The sequence below is a fragment of the Adiantum capillus-veneris genome, chromosome 14 (genome assembly GCF_014529385.1).
Source record: "Adiantum capillus-veneris isolate H3 chromosome 14, ASM1452938v2, whole genome shotgun sequence".
Classification (NCBI taxonomy): Eukaryota; Viridiplantae; Streptophyta; class Polypodiopsida; order Polypodiales; family Pteridaceae; genus Adiantum; species Adiantum capillus-veneris.
The window spans coordinates 66,042,716-66,066,810 of NC_140944.1; the positions used below are offsets into that span (position 1 = coordinate 66,042,716).

Consider the following 24,095-nt stretch of genomic DNA (forward strand, 5'->3'; position numbering starts at 1 on the left):
GTCCAAAACCATTGAGTTCGCTATCTCTGATTGCCCATCTCTCTATGGGTGGAAAAAGGACGAGAATTGTGACCGCGTACCAATATTCTCCCAGAACGCCCTCCAAAACTGTCACGAGAACGTAGCAACTGCTAACCTTATTTGTTGGTTTCTTTCCAATGATTTTTGTTTAATTTTTGGGACCCTCTTTTTGAAGTCACAAATGGCCGGACATTGTGTGGTGTACTGCCGAGAATCAAATGAATGGTATGATCTTCAAGATGCTGAGGAGGTAATTCTCCTAGTAAGCCCTCAAAGAAACAATATTGTCGAATGGTCTTCCGAAATGAGGACATTGGTGGCGTACTACCGAGAATCAAATGAATGGTATGATCTTCAAGATGTTGAGGAGGTAATTCTCCTAGTAAGCCCTCAGAGAAACAATATTGTCGAATGATCTTCCAAAACGAGGACACTGGCAAGTAAGTAACCTCTGGCAGTAGTCATCCAATGTTTCTTTCTTAGTCATCCTCAGATAATGCCAAGCCGTAACGCCATCTTCATATTCGTCTAATATCCCAATTGAGGTGAATATTTTCTTGAATTTTACCCACGTCGTAGGTGCTTCTCTGCGTAATAACAGAGTAGACCACCATGTTTGTCACGAGGACAGGCACCACGTGCCAACGGAAAAGAACAGACTGACCAACTTTAGGCACTTCAAATAACAACTGAACTGAAAGAGATACACGACACACGAGACAAGGAGTGACGGAGTTTCACCCCAAGAGAGCACTAACCCCAAACATTGGCACCTCTTTCGGTATTTCTTTATATTGCTTAAACTCTGTACATTGCCGGTACTCCATCCTCTGTACCTTGAAGCATGCCAGGGAATGAGCCCTTGGCTCATATTTAAAGGCCCTTGGCCTCTCAAAAGCAGTTACATGAAAAGCATCAAATTCTAATAGCACCTCACTCAAAAGCTGGCATTGAAAAGCAGCTACATGAAAAGCATCAAAAGCGTAAAACACGCAATTTTGTATTCTCTGCAACGTCAACAATCCAACGCAAATTGCGGGCGTCCATACAACTCCCACGTCATTCGCAGCTTACGCAAGATTCTGAGTGTGTGTAATCGTCCTGCTCTATTTTATTTTCTTTAGGCCCCATCAAACAAGGTCTTAAAAGTTGGTGGGACTTCTTCTTCTTCTGCTGCTTCTTCTTAGGGTTCAAGCCCCTCGGCCAGGATCTACAGGTTGGCTCCGTTCTTCAGTGGCTTGACACATCAGTAGTTTGTGACATCCCCCCTTCTCGAAAAAAAGTATCGTTCACGATTACCGTATATCTCAAGTTAGCTCAAAAATTTTCGAGGGACAATCTGAGAGACAATCCTTCGGACAATCAGTTTTCTCATTCCAGATTGGAGCTCTTGATATCCTAGGTCGTTGGCTTCCCAGAAAAATCTCATACAATAAGAAGTCTCATTCTAGATCGGAGCTCTTGATATCCTGGGTTGTTAGCTTCCCAGAAAAATCTCATCCAATAAGGAGTATTCAGTGGTTGGCACATCAGAATGCAACACAAATGCTCACATATGCATGTTACAAGACACAACAAATAGCCCCGATGAGCACTCCCCGGAGACAAACTGTCTGCGGTATGAGGCTACTCAATGACTACCTCGTCACTCCCCCCCAATGGTCCAGACCATGAGTTCAAAGGACTGGTACAACCAAACGCTCCCTAGACCGCAACCCGCATCGCTTGGACATTCAAGCATACAACCAAACGCTCCCCACACATCCCGTCGGCGTCGTTCAGAGGTTTTCCAACACACAACGAAACGGTCCCCAAACATCCCATGTGCATCGTTCCGAGGTTTTCAAGCATACAAGAAACGCTCCCCAGACATCCCGTCTGCGTCGTTCTGAGGTTTTCAAGCAAACAACGGAACGCTCCCCAGACATCCTGTTTGCGTCATTCCGAGGTTCAGACGATACCAAAACAACATTTCTCACTACTCCACTCGGGAGTAAATCACCAAATATCGAAACCAAAATTATCATCCAAAGTTAAACAATTCAAATCGGCACCAAGACAAGTTTAAAACAAATACCATCCATTTCAAACAAATTCCAAACAGGATTATCAAACAAGTTCTCAAACAAAGTTCAAACATAAAAAGCAATCTTGACATCAGTCATGCTGGAAAAGACAACTGGCTTTCCATCTTGAAACTTGCACCAAAAATTAAGGCTAGGTTTCTTCCATTAGATTATAGTCGACCGCAGCATGGTCCATAAGTTCTTGAATAGTCGAAACAGGTCTCAGCAAACAGTGTTCCTATGGCGGTGATAGTAGCCCCAAGATATACCAATTGCATTGGACCTCCAAAGTTATCAGTTCAATTTCAAGTAGTAATCTGCTAGGGTTTCTGTGGCAAGAATTCCAGAATACCCCACTCTACCAGAATATGCACTCTGAAAAAAGATGCCAAAAAGCATATAACTTCGAGCAAAAGAATTCTTGAAAGCTTGCCCAAGTCCTTGGAGTGTGAGGCTTGGTAGCTATATACGTCCACCACTGCATGGTACTGCCTTTGAGAAAAAGGACGGCCAAAAAAGAATTTTGATCCTTCTCGTGCAAGTTATCTTTATGGCTTATACCCTGTAAGACAAAGCGATGAAGACGGGAGCGCACCCGATGCGCGATGAAGTAAGGGTGGGAGTGGATAATAAGTCCGCGTTCGCTCGGCGCCAGCTTGCTCGGTCTGCTCTTTGGTAGGACCGGTATGCTTTCAAAAAAGCACACGCCTGAAGCTCTGATACCACTGTCACGGGGACAGGCACCACGTGCCAACGGAAAAGAACAGACTGACCAACTTTAACCACTTCAAATAACAACTGAGTTGAAAGAGAAGCACGACACACGAGACGGGGAGTGGCGAAGTTCCACCCCAAGAGAGCACTGGCCCCAAACCTTGGCGTCCCTTTCAGCATTCCTTTATATTGCTTGAACTCAATACATTGCCGGTACTCCATCCTCTGCACCTTCATGCAGAAGCATGCCAAGGAATGAGCCCGTGGCTCATATTTAAAGGCCCTTGGCCTCTCAAAAGCAGTTACATGGAAAGCATCAAACTCTAAAAGCATTTGGATTCTGGTCCAAAAGCTGGTGCTAAAAATCAACCAGCGCAAATTACGAAAATCCATATAGGTGCCACATCAGCACAGCCAGAGTAAAACGCGGAATTCCATATTGTCTGCCACGTCAGCAATACAACCGAATTGCAGGCGTTCGTACAGCTGCAACATCATCATCAACTTATGCAAGAGTGTGAGTGTGTGTGGTTGTGTTGCTTTTATTTACTATCTTTAGGTTCTGTGAGCACCATCGAACAGGGTCTCATAAGTTTGTAGGACTTCTTCTTCTGCTGCTTCTTCTTAGGGTTTCGGCCCCTCGACCAGGATCTGTAGGTTGGCTCCGTTCTTCAGTGGCTTGACACCTCAACAGTTTGTGACCATGTCTATGCATTTCCTTTCAAACTGCTGTATAAACTCAAGGGCTTGACGAGTGCCCCGGTGGTTTGAAAACACCTCAAACCTGACGGCCTGACCCCCTTTCGTGAACTCCTTGGTCTTCTTGACCAGCTCTTCACTGTCAGAAGAGGACGAGCTCTCCTCCTCTGAACTGCTAGATGGCCTCCCATGCCTTTAGACACATTTTAAGAAATCTGCTTTTCTTGTTTTTTCTCCGCTTCTTTCGGCTTTTCTCATCCTCACTAGAACTAGAGGACAACGAACTATCCAAACTCTCTAAAGACAAAGAAAAATCTGAGTGATTCTCGACACGAACACGCTTTTTGGATCTGTTTGCCACCTCGAAGTCGAGTTCCGGCCCAAATAACCGCGGTAATCGACTGATTTCCTCTTCTTCCGAAAGTGCTTCAAGGAATTGATGCGACAGTGATCATGGTTGAGGCATTCTTTTATTGGTCGGCATTATGCCAAGATGTTGACATATTTGTAAGATCATGCCTAGTATACCAGAAAGTCAAATTTGACAGGCAAAAGCAACAAGGACTGTTACAACCATTACCGATTCTTGATAGGCCATGAGAAAGTATAGCAATGGACTTTATCTTTGATCTTCGACGAATGCAAATAGGTAATGATGGGATTTGGACTATCATTTGTAGGTTCAATAAGTACGATCATTTCATTCCTATCAGGAAGAAGATAAAGCCAGAACATATGGTTAAGATATTTATGAGCAATATCTTCAAGTATCACAAGATGCCTCAATCAATTGTCAGTGACAAGGATCCCCATATGACAAAGTCTTTTCCAGAAGTGGAACAACCCGAAGTGGAAGAATTAAATGAGATTCTTTTTCCTAAACAGATTTTGGCACATAAGGATGGGTGGTTAGAGGAAAGGTTGCAAGGCACTTCTTGGTGAAGTTCAAGTACTATCCATCATTGGATGCCAAATGAATGGAAGAGTCTAAATTGGTTGATTCACCTCAGTTTATTACAACTATATCCTAAAGCCTTTCAAATAGAACCCACAGTGACTTGATGTAGCTCTATGGAGCAATGTGAGAGCATGGTTCATGATGCTCAAAGGAGCAGTTAAGCAATTGTTATCTATTCTTTCCATAGAGAATTTGAGTGCAAAAGTTTGTACTTGAGAGTACATCAAAAGACTTCTATGTTTGATATATGTGCTTTAGCCAGTTTGGTGGGATTGTTTAATCGTCCAACGCTACATTTTTGAAAGCATGTATATCTTTGATTCCCATCATAGAGTATATGTGATATCAAGAGATATCAACATGTATTATTGGCATGCAAGAGAGGTCGCTTGAAGTATTTCAAGGATGAGGTATGTCACCAAAAGGTTTATTTTTCTTGTTGCCTTCTCTAAATATGTATTACATATTTTTATTTATTTTATTTTTGCTTGTTTTCCCCAAAACCCTTGAAAAGTTGCAAGTGGACATTGCATGGCCTGTGTGAAAAAGTTGCAGCAAAATGGATTTCTTACATCGAAATCCTAGGTCGGTCAGCCGAGGACCGATCGGGCCAAACAACACTGAATTTTGATGAGTATGGAAGTATGTGTGTGCCCAAATGGAATTTAGGCCACATGACAAGACACTTACAACTTTATAAGTTCGGAGGGTTAGGAAAAAGGGGCATAGTAGACACACGTTAGTAGGAGAGCTACCTACTGGTCAACACACACTCCAAGAGAGAAGGGGCTGCATTTTTCATTTTTGTGAGTGGATTTTCAGGTTCACAGCTTTCATGAAAAGCTTGCCTTCTCCCTTGTCTGTGTAGCGCATTGATTCCGCTCTCCTGTATCTCTCTCCCCCCCTCTCCCCCTTACACATATGGTGATGCCCCACTAGTTGGGCTCCTCGCATGACTATGTATAGTCTTGTGGGTTTTATTCGCGTTTGCCAAGGCAAGAGCCTTTTGAACAAGAACCGAATTAGCTACTAGCTAATCCCCCACAGGTGTAAGAGGAGGCCACCACGTGCCAAGTAAAAAGAATAGACTAAACAAACTTTAAGCGCTTCAAAACAACTAAACTGAAAGAGATACACTGCACACGAGACACATAGTGGCAGAGTTCCACCCCAAAAGAGCACTAGCCCCAAATTGTGGCGCCCATTTCAGTTTTCTTTATATTGCTTCAACTTTGTATAGCACTCGCGGCACAGCTCTGCATCTCCCACGGGAAGGATGCCAGAGAGTGCGTCCCTCGTCCATTTATAAAGGCCTTGGCCATCAAAAGCAATTTACATGAAAAGCATCAGCTCTAATAGCATCTAGTCCCAAAAGCATTCCCATGGGCAACCAATATGATTTGCGAAAATCCATACAACTGCCACGTCAACAGTCAACACAAAACGCAAGCATCTATACAACTGCCACATCATCAGCTCTCTACGCAAATATTGTGTGTGTATGTGTCGCTTCATTTTTTTAAGCCCCATCGCACGATCCATAAGTTGTTTGAGGGTTAGGATTTCAATCCGTACCCAAGGGCCACTCGGCGAGGCTGAGTAAGTTGGTGAGGACTTCATCTTCTTCTACTTCTGCTAGGGTTTAGGCCCCTCGGCTAGGATCAGCAGGTTGGCTAGGGTTAGGGCTAGGGTGCCCCACCCTCTAGGTCTTCAATGGCTTGACACATCAGCAGTTTGTGACACATAGGTACGCACAGTTCCATCACAAAAGAGTTTTCTCGCATGAAAACTCGTCCATATCAAGGGGGAAGTGTCCAGCTTGCTGCATTTATTTGCAAGTTTAGGGTTTCGCACCTAACCTGCAGATAACACCTGGGAAGCTTCCGGGAAGCCTTGGGGTGGTTATACAAGCGTTTGCGCACTTGTCAATGAACAAAACAGGAAATTACAGCGTGCTGAAATTTACCTACAGCTCACCGGAAAGATTCTGAAATGTAAGGGAATCCATCTTAGACTTGTACTTTTGACCTACACAGATTTTGGTGCCGTTATGCTGTCGAAATTGGGTGGAAAACCTGCAATTCCATCCCTTGACAGGTTTGGACAGCTTGGTGGGAATTTGGTTACGTGTCGGATCCTTTGTTTTCAATTGAATAAAGAAACACCGAAAGGGACGCCAGTCTTTGGTGCCTATAGGGTGTCGGTCTTCGTGTGCGCAGTGACATTCTAGTTGATGGACGCATTTGTGTTGTCTCTTCTCAATCCTCTGTGTGGAAATTAAGAGGTAATTGAATTTCGACCATGTACTGACCGGTTATAAACACATAGACGAAGACAAGGTTGAAGCTGCAACAGGGAAATACTGGAGGCTCACTGGTTGCTGCCATGGGAAACGGCAGGAAGGAGCAAGGGGAAGCAAAAGGCTGAGGTGCAGTGGGTATTGAGACGAGTATGGCTCAATATTGGGTGAGGGCTACACGAGACACAAGAGCAGGCTAGGGTTTAGGAGGGAGGTGATCGCTGCTGTTCCTCTCAATTAATTTATCCACATTAACCTTAATGTGAAAACCTCACGTCGTAAAACTGCGGTGAATGATGTGGCATAGCAGCGAGCAAGGCAGGCAGGGAGATTCGTGCCCGGCCAAGCCAGTTAAGAGCAGATGTTATTCGCAGCAGGTCACGCTCTCTCTCGTATACATTGAACTGGTTCTCCCTCTTGGCAATGGCACGTCTTGTTAATAACCCGCCATAGCTCCGCTACCACAACTGTATCAGGGCAATACACTTTGACTATCACATCAATTCCCTGACCAGAAAAAGGATGCACGTTGCCAACAAGTTTGAATTATTTTAAGGATGCCAAAAAGAATAAAGACCTGGGTCTCTTGGTCTGGCAAAGAAAAGTAATCCCAAAAGCCATAACACTGCTCTTCTCGAGATACAATCCAATAACTGCACTTTTCTTGGATTCAAAAAGGCAAGTTTCTGCATACGCAAACTATCATACACTAGACTTCATATTCTATGTGGACAAGATTCTCTGAATCCCCAAAATGAAAATTACCCGTCCTCTGCAAAATATGTGTGCTTGTTTATTGGAGGCTGATCTAGCGAATGAAGTGCAGCTTGAAGCCGCTCCACTTTCTACAAAAACACCACATGTAAAGAAAGACCAATTAATCATACATGACACACAGCAGACAATTGTGAACTCATTTCCTGACTCAGACCTTTTGTTCACTTTGTGCTTTAGAGAGCACATAAGCTATGTCTTGAGTTTTCATCAGCAACAACTCCTCATGCGTATATTGCTTGGCAGCAGTCCTGTGTAGCCAGAAAGCATTGAATTAGAATCATTTTTTCCAAAGTACCCCATAACGAGAATAGCTTTTCCAAACTGTTTAACATCGCTATCCGTTGTGTAGGCCATGGCAGACAAAGGATTCTTACTGTTGCCTATGAACCCCACCAACAGTTTTCGTATTTATCATCTTGAAATAAAACTCATCTGGATTGCGAGTTGCAGCCTTCTCCTTAAGTTTCTGAAATAAAACAATTGAAAAACTCCCCTGTCAATTTCAAGTGTCAAACTCAAGCACAAACTCAAGAAATACGGATTGCAAAAGTGAGCACCTCATTACATCTGCACTCTGATAAGCATAACCTAAATGCAAAATTACAAAATTTAAGCACACATTACTGTGTATTTACTATTAATGTATGCTCACATGTAAGCAGCCACCTTTAGCAAGTGGACACCATCTGAGAATTCCTCTTGGGTTGTTCCTATTAGAGTTTTGGAGATCGTCTCTTGGATCTCCCCGTCTAGATCTAGTGAGTGAAGGCGTCTTTGTGGCTGTGCCTGGCCTTGTGAGGCTTTTCCAAGTGGGGGGCTCTTCTAGTCTTGTCCGATTTATGCCACTTGTGGCTTTTTGATGGTCGGCCCTATTTTCTGCTGTCTATTCTTCAATTTCTCAAATTTACAGGTCGTGGGATTTTACAGGGGAGTCAGGCAGCCAGTGCATAAGCCTATCTTGTGGGTGGGTGGGTGGGTGGGTGGGTGTGGGGGGGGTCTTGTGGGTGTGGGTGTGGGTGTGGGTGTGTGTTGGAGGGGGGGGGGGGGGGGGGGGGGGGGGGGGGGGGGGGGGGGGGGTTTGGCATTGTGCACAGTCTCTCTCTCTCTCTCTCTCTCTCTCTCTCTCTCTCTCTCTCTCTCTCGTGCAGATTCTCTTAGTCAAGGTCTGAATATAACATTAATATAACATTTCATTTCATTTCTCTCTCTCTCTCTCTCTCTCTCTCTCTCTCTCTCTCTCTCTCTCTCTCTCTCTCTCTCTCTCTCTCTCTCTCTCTCGCGTGCAAATTCTCTTAGTCAAGGTCTGCACGCTTTGCGGCTCAGAGATTTGTCAGCTGGATCTCCCGGAAGCATGTTGGGTAATCAGCACGAGGACGTCCCTGGGTGTACAGAAAGCTTCACTCTCTCGCTCGCGCTCTGCACTCAGTGTGACATGAAACGTTTCGTGGTTTCGGTCGTTTTGGGGTTTCGAGGTTTTGAAACGTTTCGTTTCATAGCGTCAAAAACATGAAACAGGTTTCATAAACGACATTAAATTATATATTAATAAAATATGATAAATATATATACAATGTAGCACAAGTGACTCTAGACTTTAATGCCCACAGAGAGAGAGAGAGAGAGAGAGAGACGTACTCACTCCTTAGAAGCGACTTCAAGCGAGCACGATCAAAGAGATGTTCAATATTGATGAAAGTTAAAACACAGCCACTAGTTTCATGAATCATAAGTGATGCATCATTGATTCATTTAGCAAAGTACTTCTATTGAACAAAGTTTCTAGAAAAAAGGCCCCAATTTTGAACGTTTCAAAAAAAATGCATGTCCGTTTCATGCGTTTCGGCAAAACGTTTCATAGGTTTCGGGGTTTTGGGGTTTCATCTGCATGAAACGTGTTTTTATGTCACACTGTCTGCACTGCGTGTGCACTGCCTGCGCTGTCTCACCTGAGTCACCTGCGCGCGCTGCCTCACCTGAGCGGCGAGCCCTGCCTGCGCGAGCTGCACTGCCACGCTATCCCTGCTCACGCCGCCCCTGCCCCATCGCAGGCAGTTTCGTGCGCAACCCACAGCGCGCAGCACCCACACCCCCCCCCCCCGCAGGGAATTCGAAAGCTGAAGAATTCACAGAAATTGCAAAATTGGGAGATGCAAAAAGCAAATGTATGCCATGTAGGCTTAATGTGGGAGAACTTGTATGCATAATGTGGTGCGGGTAGGTTGGTCTCTCCTCTCTCCTACTACAGTCGCAAATTTTCTCTCATTTTCTGGCGGCGGACCAAGTATGAGGAAATAGAATGATAAGCCCGACCCCTTAGAGGATGCAGTTCAAAAGTGCAAAGAAGAAATGACCGAAACCATCAACAAAATCAACCGCAACTTATTGGGTACAATAAAAATGCTCGATGACTACGTGTTGGCCCAAGAAAGCAAGATAACTACACTAGGAGATCGTGTGACGGCCCAAGACGAAGAGATTGCGTCACTCAAGAGGGAGCTAACTGAGGCACGATCACGAAACACACTTGAAGAAGGAGAATTGCAACCTTCAGTAATAGAAGAGCTCAACACGATCAAAGAACAAGTGTGAGCCATCAAAGAAGGGGAAGAGCAGCACAAAGAAATGACGACCTCTTGGGTGGACGTTATTACAAAGACTCAACAGAAGGCAGATGAGGCCAAGAAATGGATTGAGGTTGCAAAGAAAGGGAAAAGCAAGGAAACAACAATGTCCACACCCACCATAATTAACCTGACACTAGAAGAGGAACAAAGAAGGCATGTGCGCTCTCTACATGTGAAAATTTGCGGCCTTAAGGACAAAGATAATGTGGACGAAGAGGTAAAATAACTCATGGCTTTGATGGGGGTTCATGAGCCAATGCACTCAAGAGCTTGGAGAGTGGGCAACAAGAAAAATGGGAGCAAGGGGGAAACCTCGAAAGAAAGGGCACTCATCCTTCGTTTTTCCTCCATGGAAGCGAAGGACTTTTTGAAGAAGAGGCCAACTCTTAAGAAAACGGGCATCTTTCTCGGGGACGATCTTACCCTCTCACGGATCGCTCATATGCAGGAGGTAATGCCAAAGATTAGAGCGGCAGGGGAAAAAGGTAAGATTGCTTTTTACCGAATGGAAGAGTGGTGATTTTGGAGCCATGCTCCACTGACGGTGAGAGACCTATGGGACCACACTCAAAGTTGCTACCTGGAATTGTAACGGATCTATGCGTCTTGATGTGGGTGCCTTTGAGGAAAGTTTTAGTGGGAGAGACATTATCTTCTACTCTGAGACGCATCAGGCCCCTGGGCAGTCTATGCCTTACATTAAAGGATACAGATGGGAGACCGCCTATGGACAGGAGACACGATCAGAGCACAGAGGGACAAGAAGTAGCACAAACTCTGATGGTCTGTAAAGACAGTAAAATCCGCTCCGAGTAGGTAATGCCGCCACTAAGTAAGAGCATGGATAACCGCCAAAAGCTCTTTCTCATACATCTGTGCTGTCATTTCCGGCCTTGAGAACAATCGGCTCTCGTAAGCAATGACATGGCCTTCTTGCATTAAGACCGCACCCAGACTACGACCACAAGCATCACAATATACTTCAAATGACTTATGCAAGTCCGACAAAGTCAAAACTAGTCCCGTAGTCAATTTCTCTTTCAATGTCTGAAAGGCAGTCACCTCTGTGGGTCCCCACGAGAAAGGGACTCCTTTCTGTGTCAAGATATGCAAAGGGGAAGCAACCTCTGCAAACGTTCGAATGAACCGCCTATAGTACAAACACAATCCCAAGAAGCTTCTAACTTCATGGACATTCTTCAAATCAGGCCAATCACGGATAGTCTCTATCTTGGCCGGATCCATCTGCACTCCTGCTGCTGACACAAAAAGTGTATCTCAGGAAGGAAAAATTCACTTTTCTTCGCATTAATCACTAACTTGTGATCTCGTAATGCGTGAAAGACCTGAAGCAGATGATCTCTATGTTCTCCCTCATTCTTGAAGAAAACAATGATATCGTCAAAGAAAGTGCCAACAAATAGCCTGTACTCTCGAAAAATCCTGTCCATCATCTGGTTAAATGTCGCAGGAGCATTGGTTAGGCCAAAGGGCATCACCAAAAACTCAAATAACCCAAAAGTCGTCCGAAAAGGCTGGCTTGTAGACATCTCCTGGCACGATTCTGATCTGATGATATCCACTCTTCATATCAATCCTGCTAAAACACGAGGATCCCTGTAATCTGTCGAGTATATCATCGATCCTAGGAATCGGAAATCTGTTCTTCATGGTGATTTTGTTGAGAGCTCTATAATCGATACACATTCTCCAAGATCCGTCTTTCTTTAAAACCAACAACACAAGCAATACGATGAAGTACTAGGCTGGACAAGACCCTTTTCCAAGAGGTCTTTCACTTGGTTCATAATCTCTTCGTTCTGTGCTCGGCTCACACAGTAAGGTGGCCGGTTCGGTGGTGTGCTTCCAGGTATCGGATCAATGGTATGATCTTCAGAACGAGCAAGTGGTAACTCGCCTGGCAGGCCCTCTGAGAAGCAATGGGCATGAGAGTGGAAAAAATCTTGGCGTTCTTTATCAAGATTAGACATATTTGTCCTATCCTTATCACTCAACTCTTTCATAAAGATCGAGTAAACAAACAGACTGGATTTCATTAATTTAGAAATGGTCGAAGCCGATACAATAGGGACAGACTCGCCCTTCAGTTTTATATCGAGTACAATGGTTCTACTCTTCTCTGTAGTCAATGTCGCTTACCTTGTCCGATAATCGACCACGGCGTTGTTCTTGTGGTACCAGGGAATTCCCAAGAGAACATCACACCTTCCACAGGCATTATGTAAAAGTCCTCATGCCCCAAATACACCTGACAATGCAACCGAAGTTTGCCAACGACAGGTGTAATGGCTACTTCCCTGCCGGGTGCCGCTAGAACTGCCTTCGCAAGTGGTCCCATCCAATCAGGAGTGATCTCAAGCCGGGCCGCCAATTCCGGTGAAATGAAGTTGGCCTTGGCTCCTCCATCAAAGAAGATCAGGGCCTCTTGGTCTTTCACTTTGCCCCAAGCTCGGCAAAGTTCTGTACTCTCGTCCATCGTGTTGAGATCGATACCCACACAATTTGAAACCAGTTCTGTTTTCATCTTGCCTTTTCTTCCACGTTCCTCAGCTACTCTCGAACTCTCAGGCCTTTCGTCGTCCTTGTCATTTTGTTCTTTTTGTGCCTTTTTAGGGCACTTCGCGGAGATATGTCCAGGTTCCCTGCATCCAAAGCACTTCCCCTCCCTGATGAAGCGAGCTCTCTCCCAAGGAGTAAGCTTGGGTCATGCATCTTTCTTTTCTGAGTTGCTCTTTCTCTTTCTACTTTCATTTGTCGAAGTCTGTTCAGCTCTTTGTGTCATGATCTCATCAGTGGGGTAAGTCAGACAAACCCCCTTTCGCATGACTCATCAACTCCTGAATAGAAGTTGACCTTTGTTCCAAGCAGTGATCTCGGATCTCTGTACGTAGACCCAAGGTAAACCGCTCAATCTGTTCCTTGAACGAGATCCTCTTCAATGAAGAGGCGGGTAGAAAAGAGCTCCAAAATCTCTCGCAATAAGCGTCCACTGTATCTTTCTTGGTCATCCGAAGATGGTTCCAAGCAGTTCGTATAGCAGGTTCATACTCTCCAGCCAACCAAGAAGAAATAAAAGCCTCTTGAATTTCAGCCATTTAACTGGCGCAATATTGTTTAATAAAAGCGTGGACCACCAAGTTCGAGCATTCCCCTTAAAGTAAGAGACAGCTCTCCGAATCTTAGAGTGCTCCGAGTAACGTCCTCCCGCGAAAGCGATGTCAAACTGCTATACAAAAGACAGAGCCTTCGAAGCATCTCTAAATCCTGAAAATGTGTCAAATTTAATTGATTGTCCACCTTCCTTAAACTCTTGGACTTTCTTGCTTTTGTCTTCGAGAAAGTCATATTGGTTGGCTTTGTAATAATTCTTCTTCTTTGCATAAAAATTGCTCTCATCAGAGTCTGAACTGTCTGTAGACGAGTCCTCTGTAGAACTGTCACTCACTGAGCGAGATTTAGACTTCTTTGCCTTTTTCTTGCCCTTTCCGAAGCGTTGTTTCTTGCTTCGATTTTTGCCTTTTCGGTCTTCTTCGCTCGAGTCAGATCAACTAGAAGAATTGTCAGAAGAAGAAGAATTTGAAGAAGAACTGGGTACTTCTTCAAATCGAACACGCTTCTTCTGTTTCTTTGCCTTTTCAAATGTCGACTGACGACCCAAATAGCCCGGGAAGTCACTGCCTTTCTTCTGCTTTCTGCCGTGCTTTTTAGCTTTGTTTTGCGCGTCAAAAAGCTGAGCAATCCGCGCATCAACCACCTCTTCTAATTCCTTCTCTGAATATTTCTTCTGAGCAGAAGGTTTCTTGAGAGTGGGTTTTGGGGGTGATGTGGTTTTCTGCCACTGCGCATGCACTTCCTGAAAAGAAGTCTCGCTCATATATTTTGCAAATTTTGGGTCCTTCGCAAAATTGAGCATCATCTTTGTTGCATCGCCGATCAATTGACGACGCTCCATCTCTCGACGCTCCGCCTGAGTAGGCCGAGGCGGGCCATACTCCTTGCCGGAATCTTCGTTGTGATCCCTTCCCGCATCTCCGGATGCAGAGGGAGTCGAAAGATCCTTGCATGAAGCCATAGGTGCCGCGGGAAAAAAAAAAATTGGATCAGATTTCTCGTAGAAGAGAAAACAGCCGTGCTCTCATACCACTGTAGCAAACTTGGACACTCCAAGTCAAGAATCTACTGCGACAGCACCAAATAACCACTTCAAAACAGTTCACAGTTCACAATAGATTCAACACTGGCCCGGCGGAGTTCCGTGCCTAGAGATATTGGCCCCAAAGACTGGCGCCCCTTTCGGTATTTCTTTTTGTATTAATCTGAGTTCAAAGTACAAGAGTGCCGACAGGCGCTCACACTCAAATCTGACTCTGCTTCCAGATGCTCTGAGTTGTGAGAGGCCTACTCACAAATTTAAAGGTACAAGGATGCCAAAAGCAGAGCCCCAAAAGCTGAAAAATCAAAAGCTCAAAAGCTTTGCAAAAATAAAGCAGTTTCTCTTTCTCTCTCTCTCTCTCTTGCTAAAATAAAGCAAAGAGGCTTTTCTCTCTCTCTCTCTCTCTCTCTCTCTCTCTCTCTCTCTCTCTCTCTCTCTCTCTCTCTCTCTCTCTCTCTCTCTCTCTCTCTCAGTAAATTAAAGTAAAGAGGCTCTCTCTCTCTCCCAATTGCATAGGAAAAAAGCAAACCAAAAAGCTGCCCAAAAATCATTGCTGCCCCAGCCTGTGGCTTCAGTGAATCCCGCCGCAAATCACGGAGATCCGTACAGCTGCCACGTGTCAACTGCCACGTCAGCAAAATCAGGGTTATTGCAGTTAGGGTTAGGGTTAGGGTTTCTGATTTTAGGGTTAGGGTTTCAACAGATTAGGGGTTTTGGCAGCCACGTCATCACTTTGTGACATACACCGCATGTGGGAACTTCCCAGAGACAGATATGCCCGCCTTGCACCTGAGTCCTCTCGATAGTTAGCCATGCAGGGAGATACAACATGTTGGTATGGGAAGATGACATCATGGTGCAGGCGCATGGGTTCAGCATAGACAGATTGCCCCCCTTCCAGTACTACTCACTGGATGCACCTCTCTGACTCTTACACAGTCTGAGATGACCAGGCTCATCCGCCAGGACCTGACTCGCTAGACACCAGGAGGACATGGATACAGCCAGCACAAGAGTTGGGCACGAAGATGGCTTTCTACAGAGAGCATCTTCTCCAGCTTACGGAGGACGGTTTTGTGACGAGGCCCAGATACATGGACACCCACTTGTCTCATGGGATACAATGTGCTATTGGCCAGATACGCACATCCTCACACCAGCTACGGATCGAGACTGGGAGATACAGTGGAGTACCAGCAGAGGCCAGGACATGCCTCCTGTGTGACATAGAGCCTGAGACAAAGTTGCACTACACTTGCCACTGCACCGTCTACTACGTGATACATGGCCGCTTCCACTGCTTATTCAGAGAGGGCTCCGGACCACTCTCCAGAGTCATGCGATACGAGGATCAAAGATGCTTGGGTCTGTTTTTGCTCGAGCTGCGCAGACACAGAGAGAGCCTGATGAGGGGAGAGGCTAGCCAGTCTCAGAGACGGATCACAGACTTCTTTAGAGCAGACACTAGACACCCGGAGGAGCTACTACCACAGGAGAGCTCGTCGCCTCACACCAGAGGCACACTGATCGATCGAGCGACTGGGCTAGGGAGATCCAGACGCCCACGACTGTGGAGGACTACACAGCATCGACGGAGGCTGCATCAGAGGATCCGAATCACTTTGGCCCGACAAGCACGACGCCCGGTCAGGCTATTGACCATGGAGGAGATTGATGAGATCCACCAACGATTGATGTTTGGATCTTTTGTGATTTAGCTATCCCACCTAGCTGCTTAGCTCACACCTAGCAGTTTAGGATTCCATAGTATTTTATTTTGTCATTTTTGTTACTCTGACCTTGTATCAGATCCACCACATTGTAACTTTCTGGTCTCATAGGTCACTTTGGCCTTTTGAAGACGTTAATATAACATTTCATTTCTCTCCAACCTGCTCCCCTATCACCACACCTTCCGCTGCACTTTGGCATGGTATTGGAGCCTAGGCTTGACAACGCCCAGTGGCTCCAAAGCACGTGACGGGCTCACGGTGGCTGCATTTTTAAGCAGCAGGAGGGCAGCTTGTGGCTGAGATTTCGTCGCAGAAACATCTAGTGTTTTTGCATCAAGGTGGGGCTGATTGTGCTCTGCTGTGTTTTTGTCGCGAAGAACCCTTGTGCACCTCCATTTTTCAGGTGGTGGACGATAGAGGATGCTGCTGACTTTCAGCGAGGAGTTGAACAAGATTTGGGCTGCAATTGAGCATCAGAGGGACCTAAGTGCGACGGTTTGTGCCCGGGGGCCGGTATCTTTGCAAATTTTCAACCAGCCGGTTGGAGAGTATAAGGCAGAAAAGGCTGATTTTGGACTGATTTAAGCCAATATACCAGCCCTTGCCGAGGAGTTTGGAGCTTTTTTGTAGAGAGCTCTGTCTCTTGAGATCCTACAAGGGAAGGATAGTTACACCTAGTCTAAGCTATAGAACAGAGAGTTTCTCCGGTTCTTGTGCTTGTAAAAGATGCTCCCCATTAATAAAGGTACTTTGTAAGGGGAGGGACCAGCCCATCTTCTGGTCCCCTATATTGTGTTGATCTTCTTACACAATCCTCTCCCTATTTTCTCTATCAGATCCTCGAGCAACAAAAGAGATATTTCTCGCTTCCCTCATAGCATCGCAGGAGAAAGGGAAAGAATCTCGGCAGTGAGTATACTGACTATTCGTGTGCACTCCTGTTTGTGACAGAGAGAGTACAATTTTGGAATTTGGACTTTCGGTGGTTTAAGTCATTGAAGGATCACATTCAGCAGATGTAGGACATGCAACATGTAATTCTTCAGGTAGGGAAGCTGATCTCTTGGAGGATATGACTATAATCTTCCAGATGCATTTGACTCCCGAGTATAGTGCTTTGTATTCGGCCTTTATTACTTCTGAGCATCATGAAGACCAGCGATTTTACTTGGGATGAGCTTGTTCCCATGGTGTTGAATAAGGAGGACCAATTACAGAAATCCAGATTTAGAGGGGGCTCTAAGGCCCTGATTAGACAATCATCCAAAAGACCGAAGTTGCAACAAAAGACACAAAAGGATGATACTTCTGGAATTGGTGAGAGACCCAAGAAGGAGGTGACATGTAATAAGTGTGGGAAAAAAGGGCATATTCAGCGGAATTGCCCAAAGAAGTCTTATTCAAATATGGAGTCAAGTGATGCAGCTACTATTGCACCTGTTCCAACTTTTACACACTTGGTGCACCTACCTTCATCTTCACCAAGCATTCACAAAAACTTGAGAATGAATAGCACTCTTGTCAGACTTCTTTCTCAGCACTAGACTCAGGAGGTTGCTCCTACTTCTGTCACAAAGCCTAGTGGACCTATCAAATCTTTTGACGATGGTGTGGCACCACTGACCAGTCAAAGGAGTTATATGCACCGGAAGTGATTGATCGTGAATGCTCAGAATGAGTGCTCAATGCGTACTCAAGGTTCCTTTTACTGAAGGAAAGAGAAAGCCCCACTTTTACTTCATGGAAATTGTGCAATAGACTAGAGCAAGAGAGAGAATGAAAACTGTGAGTGAAAGTGTTGTGAGTGATAGAGAAAGAGAGAGAGAGAGAGAGAGAGAAGACCGACACCAGATGGGGTCCCAAACCCCCCTCCAAGGGCTCCCCTCTCTATTGCTAGAGAGGTATTTGCTTTAGATTGCACAAATGCTGGTACAATGGACTCTAAATGCTGAAATGTTGATGGTACTCGCGGTAGATGCTTGGTGTTGTGAGGCTAAGGACTGAATGCTGAAAACGCTAGGGAACTTGCCGTGAATCTGCTACTTGCTGGCAACGACAGGCTGAAACCTGAGGTGCTGAAAACGTCGATGCTTGCGGACTGAAAACGCTGATGTTTGCGATGCTGAAACGCTGATCTGAGGTGCTGGAAACGCTGATCGGAGGGGCTGAAAAGGCTCATTTGATGGGCTGAAAATGCTGAGGTTAATGGCTGAAAAACGTTGGCCGAGGCTGAGAGTGGAAGTGCTAGAGCTTCTGGGTCCTTGTGCTGCGGTACTGCCGGTACTTATTCTTCTGCTTCTTGTTATTCTTCTGCTTCTTGTCTTCCAACTTCCAAGTGCCCCCTATAGCTGCCTATATAGCCTCAAGAGATTGAGTCAAGCAGCATCCTTTTACCTCCACGATCTTAAGAAATAAGGCTTCAAAAGTCACTTATAAAAAAGTTTGACAACTCACTAATAAGAGGTGGTTCACATGCGGTAAAATGCTTATGCTTGGTACTAATGGATTGTGCAATCAGAGGGTATGCAACTACTCTAAAGTGCATGGACATGCACGTCCTACATGCAGCCTCACAAGGATGCCAGAACACTTCCTAGGCTGACCTAAACCTTAGAAGTAGGAGTTATAGCGTATCCACATGCACATAGGGTTGTGCACCTCACATCTCCCCCTTTTCAAGGTGAGGTACTGGTACCGAGCTGCATGGCTTCCTTGTAGTTTGCCAACAACTCAAGGTAATCTGTGAAGAAATCTTCGGCGACCCACACTGCCTCGTGGGTTCCTCGATCCTTGAACTTCAAAAAGTAATCTCGTGCTTGTTTCTTTGAGCCATGGCAAAAACGATGCAGCAAAATCTATTCCGGCTCTCCATGACTTCAGCTTCGTCTATGATCTCGGGTTCGTCCTCTTCAGAAATATCCTTTGGGGGATCTCCTTGAAACAACTTCAACCAAGAAACATGGAAAACGTTGTGCATTGACTATGAGTTAGGTAACCGCAATTTCATAGACACATCATTTATCTTTTTAATGAATGGAAATGGACCATACATCCGAAAAGACAACTTTGAACATTTCTTTCCTACTTGCTTAAGACGTTGCTTCATGGTTCTAAGATAGACCCAATCCCCTTCCTTGATAGTAACATCCTGACGATGCTTATTAGCCTGTCCTGAATAAGATTCACGAGCCTTGCTTAGCCGAAATTTCACTCTCCCAATAATCTCATCCAAGGACTGGCTTTCAGCATTGGCATCGGGCAACTGACTGATTGATCTAGTCAACAAAGACTAGAACAGATGGCCAAATGCTGTCTCATACGGAGTTCTACCAATGGCACTCAAATAGGAGTCATTCAAAATTGCTTAAAATAGCGGGAGATATTGCTCCCAAGAGATTGTTGATCATGCACATATGACTTTAAGGCTAACTGATTGTAGATCTCAATTTGACCATCGGACTGTGGGTTAAATGCAGATGAAAAATTCAACATAGTGCCAAAATTTTCAAAGAGTGCTTGCCAAAAATGTGATGTAAACTTGACGTCCCTATCTGACACAATTGACTTTGGCAAACCACAAAAGGGATACCAGTGCTTAATGAACAAACGTGCTACATCTTGTGTTGTGACTGTGGCCTTACAAGGAATTAACATGAAGAACTTGCTGAAACTATCAATGATTGTCAAATGCTTAGTATTCCTTGAATGCAAGCTAGGTGGAAGATTAGTCCCAAAATCCATGGTAATATCCTGAAATGGGCCTTCGAAAATAGATAGTGCCATCAAAAGACCATGTTGCTTACCCCTAGGGGCTTTTACTTTTTGACAAATGGAACAGTGTGACATACTTACACATCTTTTCGCATTTTAGGCCAATAAAAGAATCTTTCTATTTTTTCTGAAGTGGTACTCATGCCTTTGTGCCCACCCGTAAGTGCATCATGCATCGTGCAATATGGCTTGCCCAAGAGAAGGTAACACACAAAGACGGTGACAAAAATACAAAAGACCCTCACAAATGAGATAGTTGTTGGACCCTTGGACGCAAGAGCTTGCAACATTGCTCTGCATACCGATTCTTCATGCTGTCAAAAGATACTACTTGAATGGAGACTGCAAAACTCGACTCAAGAGCCAAAGATTTGTTCTTTGCGACTTAATGCATCTGCAACAAGGCTAGCTTTTACCAGGAACATATTCAATCAAACCACCAAATTGCTCCAAAAACTAAGACCATCGTGCCTGGCGGTCACTCCAATGTGCACTAGGCATAGACTGGAGCCACTCGAGGGCTTGATGATCATACGAACAGTAAACTCTCTACCATATAAAAAATGCTTCCAATGCTTTAGAGAATGAATGACAGAGAGAAGTTCCTTATCACAAAGTAATTCTTTCCTGCACTGTTTAACTTTCTACTGAGAAATGCAACTGGACGGCCATGCTGCTGAAGCACAGCTCCTATGGCGACATTGCTCGCATCTGTACATCAACCCAAGTGAAAGACAATAGATCACAATCAAGCTGCTCAGCCAACTGTGCCTCTTGCCAGGCTTGGTACCGATTAATGGCATCACCCGCTAGATACACGGTAGCAATCAAAACTTTCTTGTTACAGGTTTTCTTGTTAGTCGTAAAGTAAGCATTAAATCGATGCAACCAAGAATGAATCACAAAAGCATCCATCTTACCATCATACTTACTCAACGTCAACTTCTCAATGACTAGGTTGTTGGAGTCGTCGTCTCTACCTAGGCTACGTGATGACTCGTCGGTGTCGTTGAGTGGCTTGAGTGGCTCGCTCTTCGATAGCACTTATAGGACCAGCTCTTGCATGCGTTGGACTCTCTTTTCTTCAGTCGCTATGCGTTGAGCTTCGCGTGCTTGCTCCATAGCTGTCCTCTTTTCTTCCTCCCCTATGCATTGAGCTTCACGTGCTTGCTCACGCTCTAGCTCCATAGCTGCCCTCTTTTCTTCAGCCGCTATGCGTTGAGCTTCGCGTGCTTGCTCACGCTTGAGCTCCATAATTGCTCTCCGTTCTTCACGTTCCCTTTCCGCGGCGGCCCATTGAGCCTCTTGTTGTAGCATCATCTCCATCATGGACTTCATCAAAGTCTCCACAAAATTTGGTGCAATCCGTGGCGTAGATGGGGATGTGGGAGGATCTGGAAACCGTCCTCCCGGTGTAGAGACTTCTTCTCCAATTCCACTCTCATCACCTTCAAACAAAGTATCCACTCCGCTTCTGGAGATGACCATGCACTGAGTACTTAGGTACTTGGGGTACTTGGGTTCTTGGGTTCGTTGGGGTACTTGGGTACTTTGAGATACTTGGGTCCCTATTTACCCTCTCTCTACCTAATCTCTATTAAATGCAATCTACGTTTAAGAAGGCCTTTTCTCTTACCCAAGCTCAACTCCTTCCTATGGGTGCACCCCTTGGCGGCCTTGCACTCACCAAGGTTTCTTTTTCCCACCTCACGTCGATTGGCTTGCCGCAATCCGCTCTCAATGAGTGGAAAGAGGAACGAGGGGAGGCTAGACAAGCCAGAACGCAAAACCGTTGGATTGAATTCATCATGGAGGATGGGGATTGAGCCAAGTGGCTTAACCCCCTGGCCTCGTTTGGAAAAATCTCCTTAGGCTCGCCAAGTATTCACTTCTCTACTGCCTTATGCCCGCAAATCGCTCTTACTTGTCCTCGTACACGAACTATCCCTTAATGCTCTTTGTACATGAGCTATTCCTTGCTCTATACTGCCCGTCGAACTCTTCTCGCAAGACAAAGCCCTTACATAACATAAGATTAAATATTTATATGCAAGGAAAATCTTGTGTCGTTTGTTGTCGGGTGCCGAGTAGAGACACAAGAAGTTTTGGACAAATTCTCACAATAATTCCCACATTGTGACTTACCTCAACATCATGAGTTTCTGTGAGGAAGGCACAACATACCTAGCTAGGTACAATTGGGGGTAGGGGAGGTGGGTCTCCTACCCCCAATCATACCTAGCTAGGTATGCAGTGCCTCTCGATCATAAGCTCATGATGTTATGCATTGTATGAAAACACTGAAAAAGACTCCGTTTTCCTACATGAGAAAATTTATAAATCTTATTGTGTGTGTGTGCGTGTGTGAGAGAGAGAGAGAGAGAGAGAGAGAGAGATGCTTGCTCGAAGTTTGCCGATGCGTCTCCCTTAGCAACTCCTGCCGTTGCTTGTGTTAACGACCTCTCTCTCTTGCTCGTTCCAACGACCTTCCACTTCTTTTTTTTTTTCATCTCGCGATGCCACCTACACTCGGTCTTGAGAAGCAAACCACAGAATGAAGTTGCCTAGCGACTTCATTCTGTGGTTTGCTTGGCAAAACAATAGCTCTTGATCGAAGAGACCTTCTGTCGCATACCACTTTAAAAGATTGGATTCTAAAAATTCATTCTATATTCCTTGAGGACTAATATTCAGCTTTGCTTCCATTTGTGACGTATACAGGTGAAAGCAACATTAGAAGATACAACCAAGGGCGAAATCCCTCAAGACCTCCAAGAAAACATAAAGCTGACGGGAATCAGCATAGACATGAAAGATATGTGCAGATGGGGATGGTAGGAAGGTAAAGAGACTTATGACTCCAAGACAAGGCTTCATATATTTGCCCAAGACCTTGTTAGGCCCCAAGCTATGCAACTCTGCCAGGACATCATGCACGGTAGCTTCACCAACCAACTAGTGGCGCACATTACAAGGACTGTACAAGTGTTTCCATCTGGAAATTACGCTCTATGAGTATTAAAACTTGTTGATAAAGGGACTAAACATATTCTTCACACTTCAAACAATTATAGAAAAGAAAAAGTGAAAAGAGTTGGACAAAATCACTTTCCCTTTATAAAAAAGAAGTTGTGCAGATGAATGTTATTAACCGTATTGTGAAAAAGAAAAAGTTAAATAGAAGGTTATAATGAATTAAAAATCTGCAAAAGACTCATTTGGGAAAAATGCATAAGCAGCCCTACACATTCCTTTGATTTTTCTAAAAAGTAACAACTCCAAAAATGTTAATCGACTTCCATGTACTATTGTTGAGAAAATTTTCTCAAATTACACGTATACTTGGAATTCTGCTACCTCATTCCCTACGCTTTAAAGGTCTAGTAGCTAAAGAACAGTAAATGCTAGTACGAGTGCTTAAATCACAAGAAAAAGCTTTAACACCAAACATTGCACCCTACCTGCGGTAAATCAAATTGGCAAAGAGTTGTCCAACAACATCATGATTTTTTTCTTAGTATAATGATTGGAGTGTTGAACAATACACAAATAATAAATTTCATCTCAAGAAAATGTGACAATTATTATTGTTTTAAGAATTGATCAACAGGATCTTCCTGTTGGGAAATTCATCTTCATAGTAAAAATCATTTGGTGACTCCAGACATGTCACACAAGCAATGCAATGACAATGAGAACCAAGCTGGAGAGGGTTGCAAATGATACGAATGCTCAATTGTCTGTAGATGTGTACTTGTGAAATCTAACTTAAAATGTAGGCCACCCAAGATGAAGTTTCTAATGTGCAATTTAATGCTAAAAAAATCAAGGTGATGATATGTGCTACGTAAATCCTAGTAATGATAATGGATGTGACTAATGATTAGTGGTAGCAGTCTAAATTATGTGCTTTAATTATTTGACCATCATGTAAAAGACTTAAAATAGCAGCCTACCTTAATTGCATCCTCTTTACGGTGAAAGTCCTGCGCACGAAGGACATAGTCTTTGTGTTTCTCAAGCAATCCATACTTTTGCCTATCACTCCTGCAGCGATTGCAAGTAGATAAAAAGACATCAGAATTTGCAACAAGAAAAAGTAAAAGCTTGCCAAGAAGAACTGACTTACGGCTGAGAGCGCTCTTTATGTTCGCGCCGCCTAACTGCATTTCGCAAAGAAGACATCCTTCATGCACAAAACAAAACAAAGGGTAAGCAAGAACAATGCTTCCAAACAAAAGCCCTCTATTGCTCAACTT

The 24,095-nt window shown here is 44.5% G+C and overlaps 1 protein-coding gene across 7 annotated transcripts in view; it reads right to left on the minus strand.

The window, feature by feature from the left end:
• The window catches only part of EDA14 (embryo sac development arrest 14), a 71,062-nt gene that overhangs the window by 42,567 nt on the left and 4,400 nt on the right, over positions 1-24,095 (minus strand). For all 7 annotated transcript variants that reach the window (XM_086528684.1, XM_086528689.1, XM_086528690.1 and 4 more), the window contains 5 exons: positions 23,966-24,022; positions 23,793-23,883; positions 7,909-8,000; positions 7,689-7,782; positions 7,523-7,602 (listed from right to left, as the gene is read on the minus strand). In XM_086528684.1, coding sequence (XP_086384810.1) covers positions 7,523-7,602; positions 7,689-7,782; positions 7,909-8,000; positions 23,793-23,883; positions 23,966-24,021 — 413 coding nt within the window. In that variant the 5' untranslated portion in view covers position 24,022. The remainder of the gene's footprint in view (positions 1-7,522; positions 7,603-7,688; positions 7,783-7,908; positions 8,001-23,792; positions 23,884-23,965; positions 24,023-24,095) is intronic.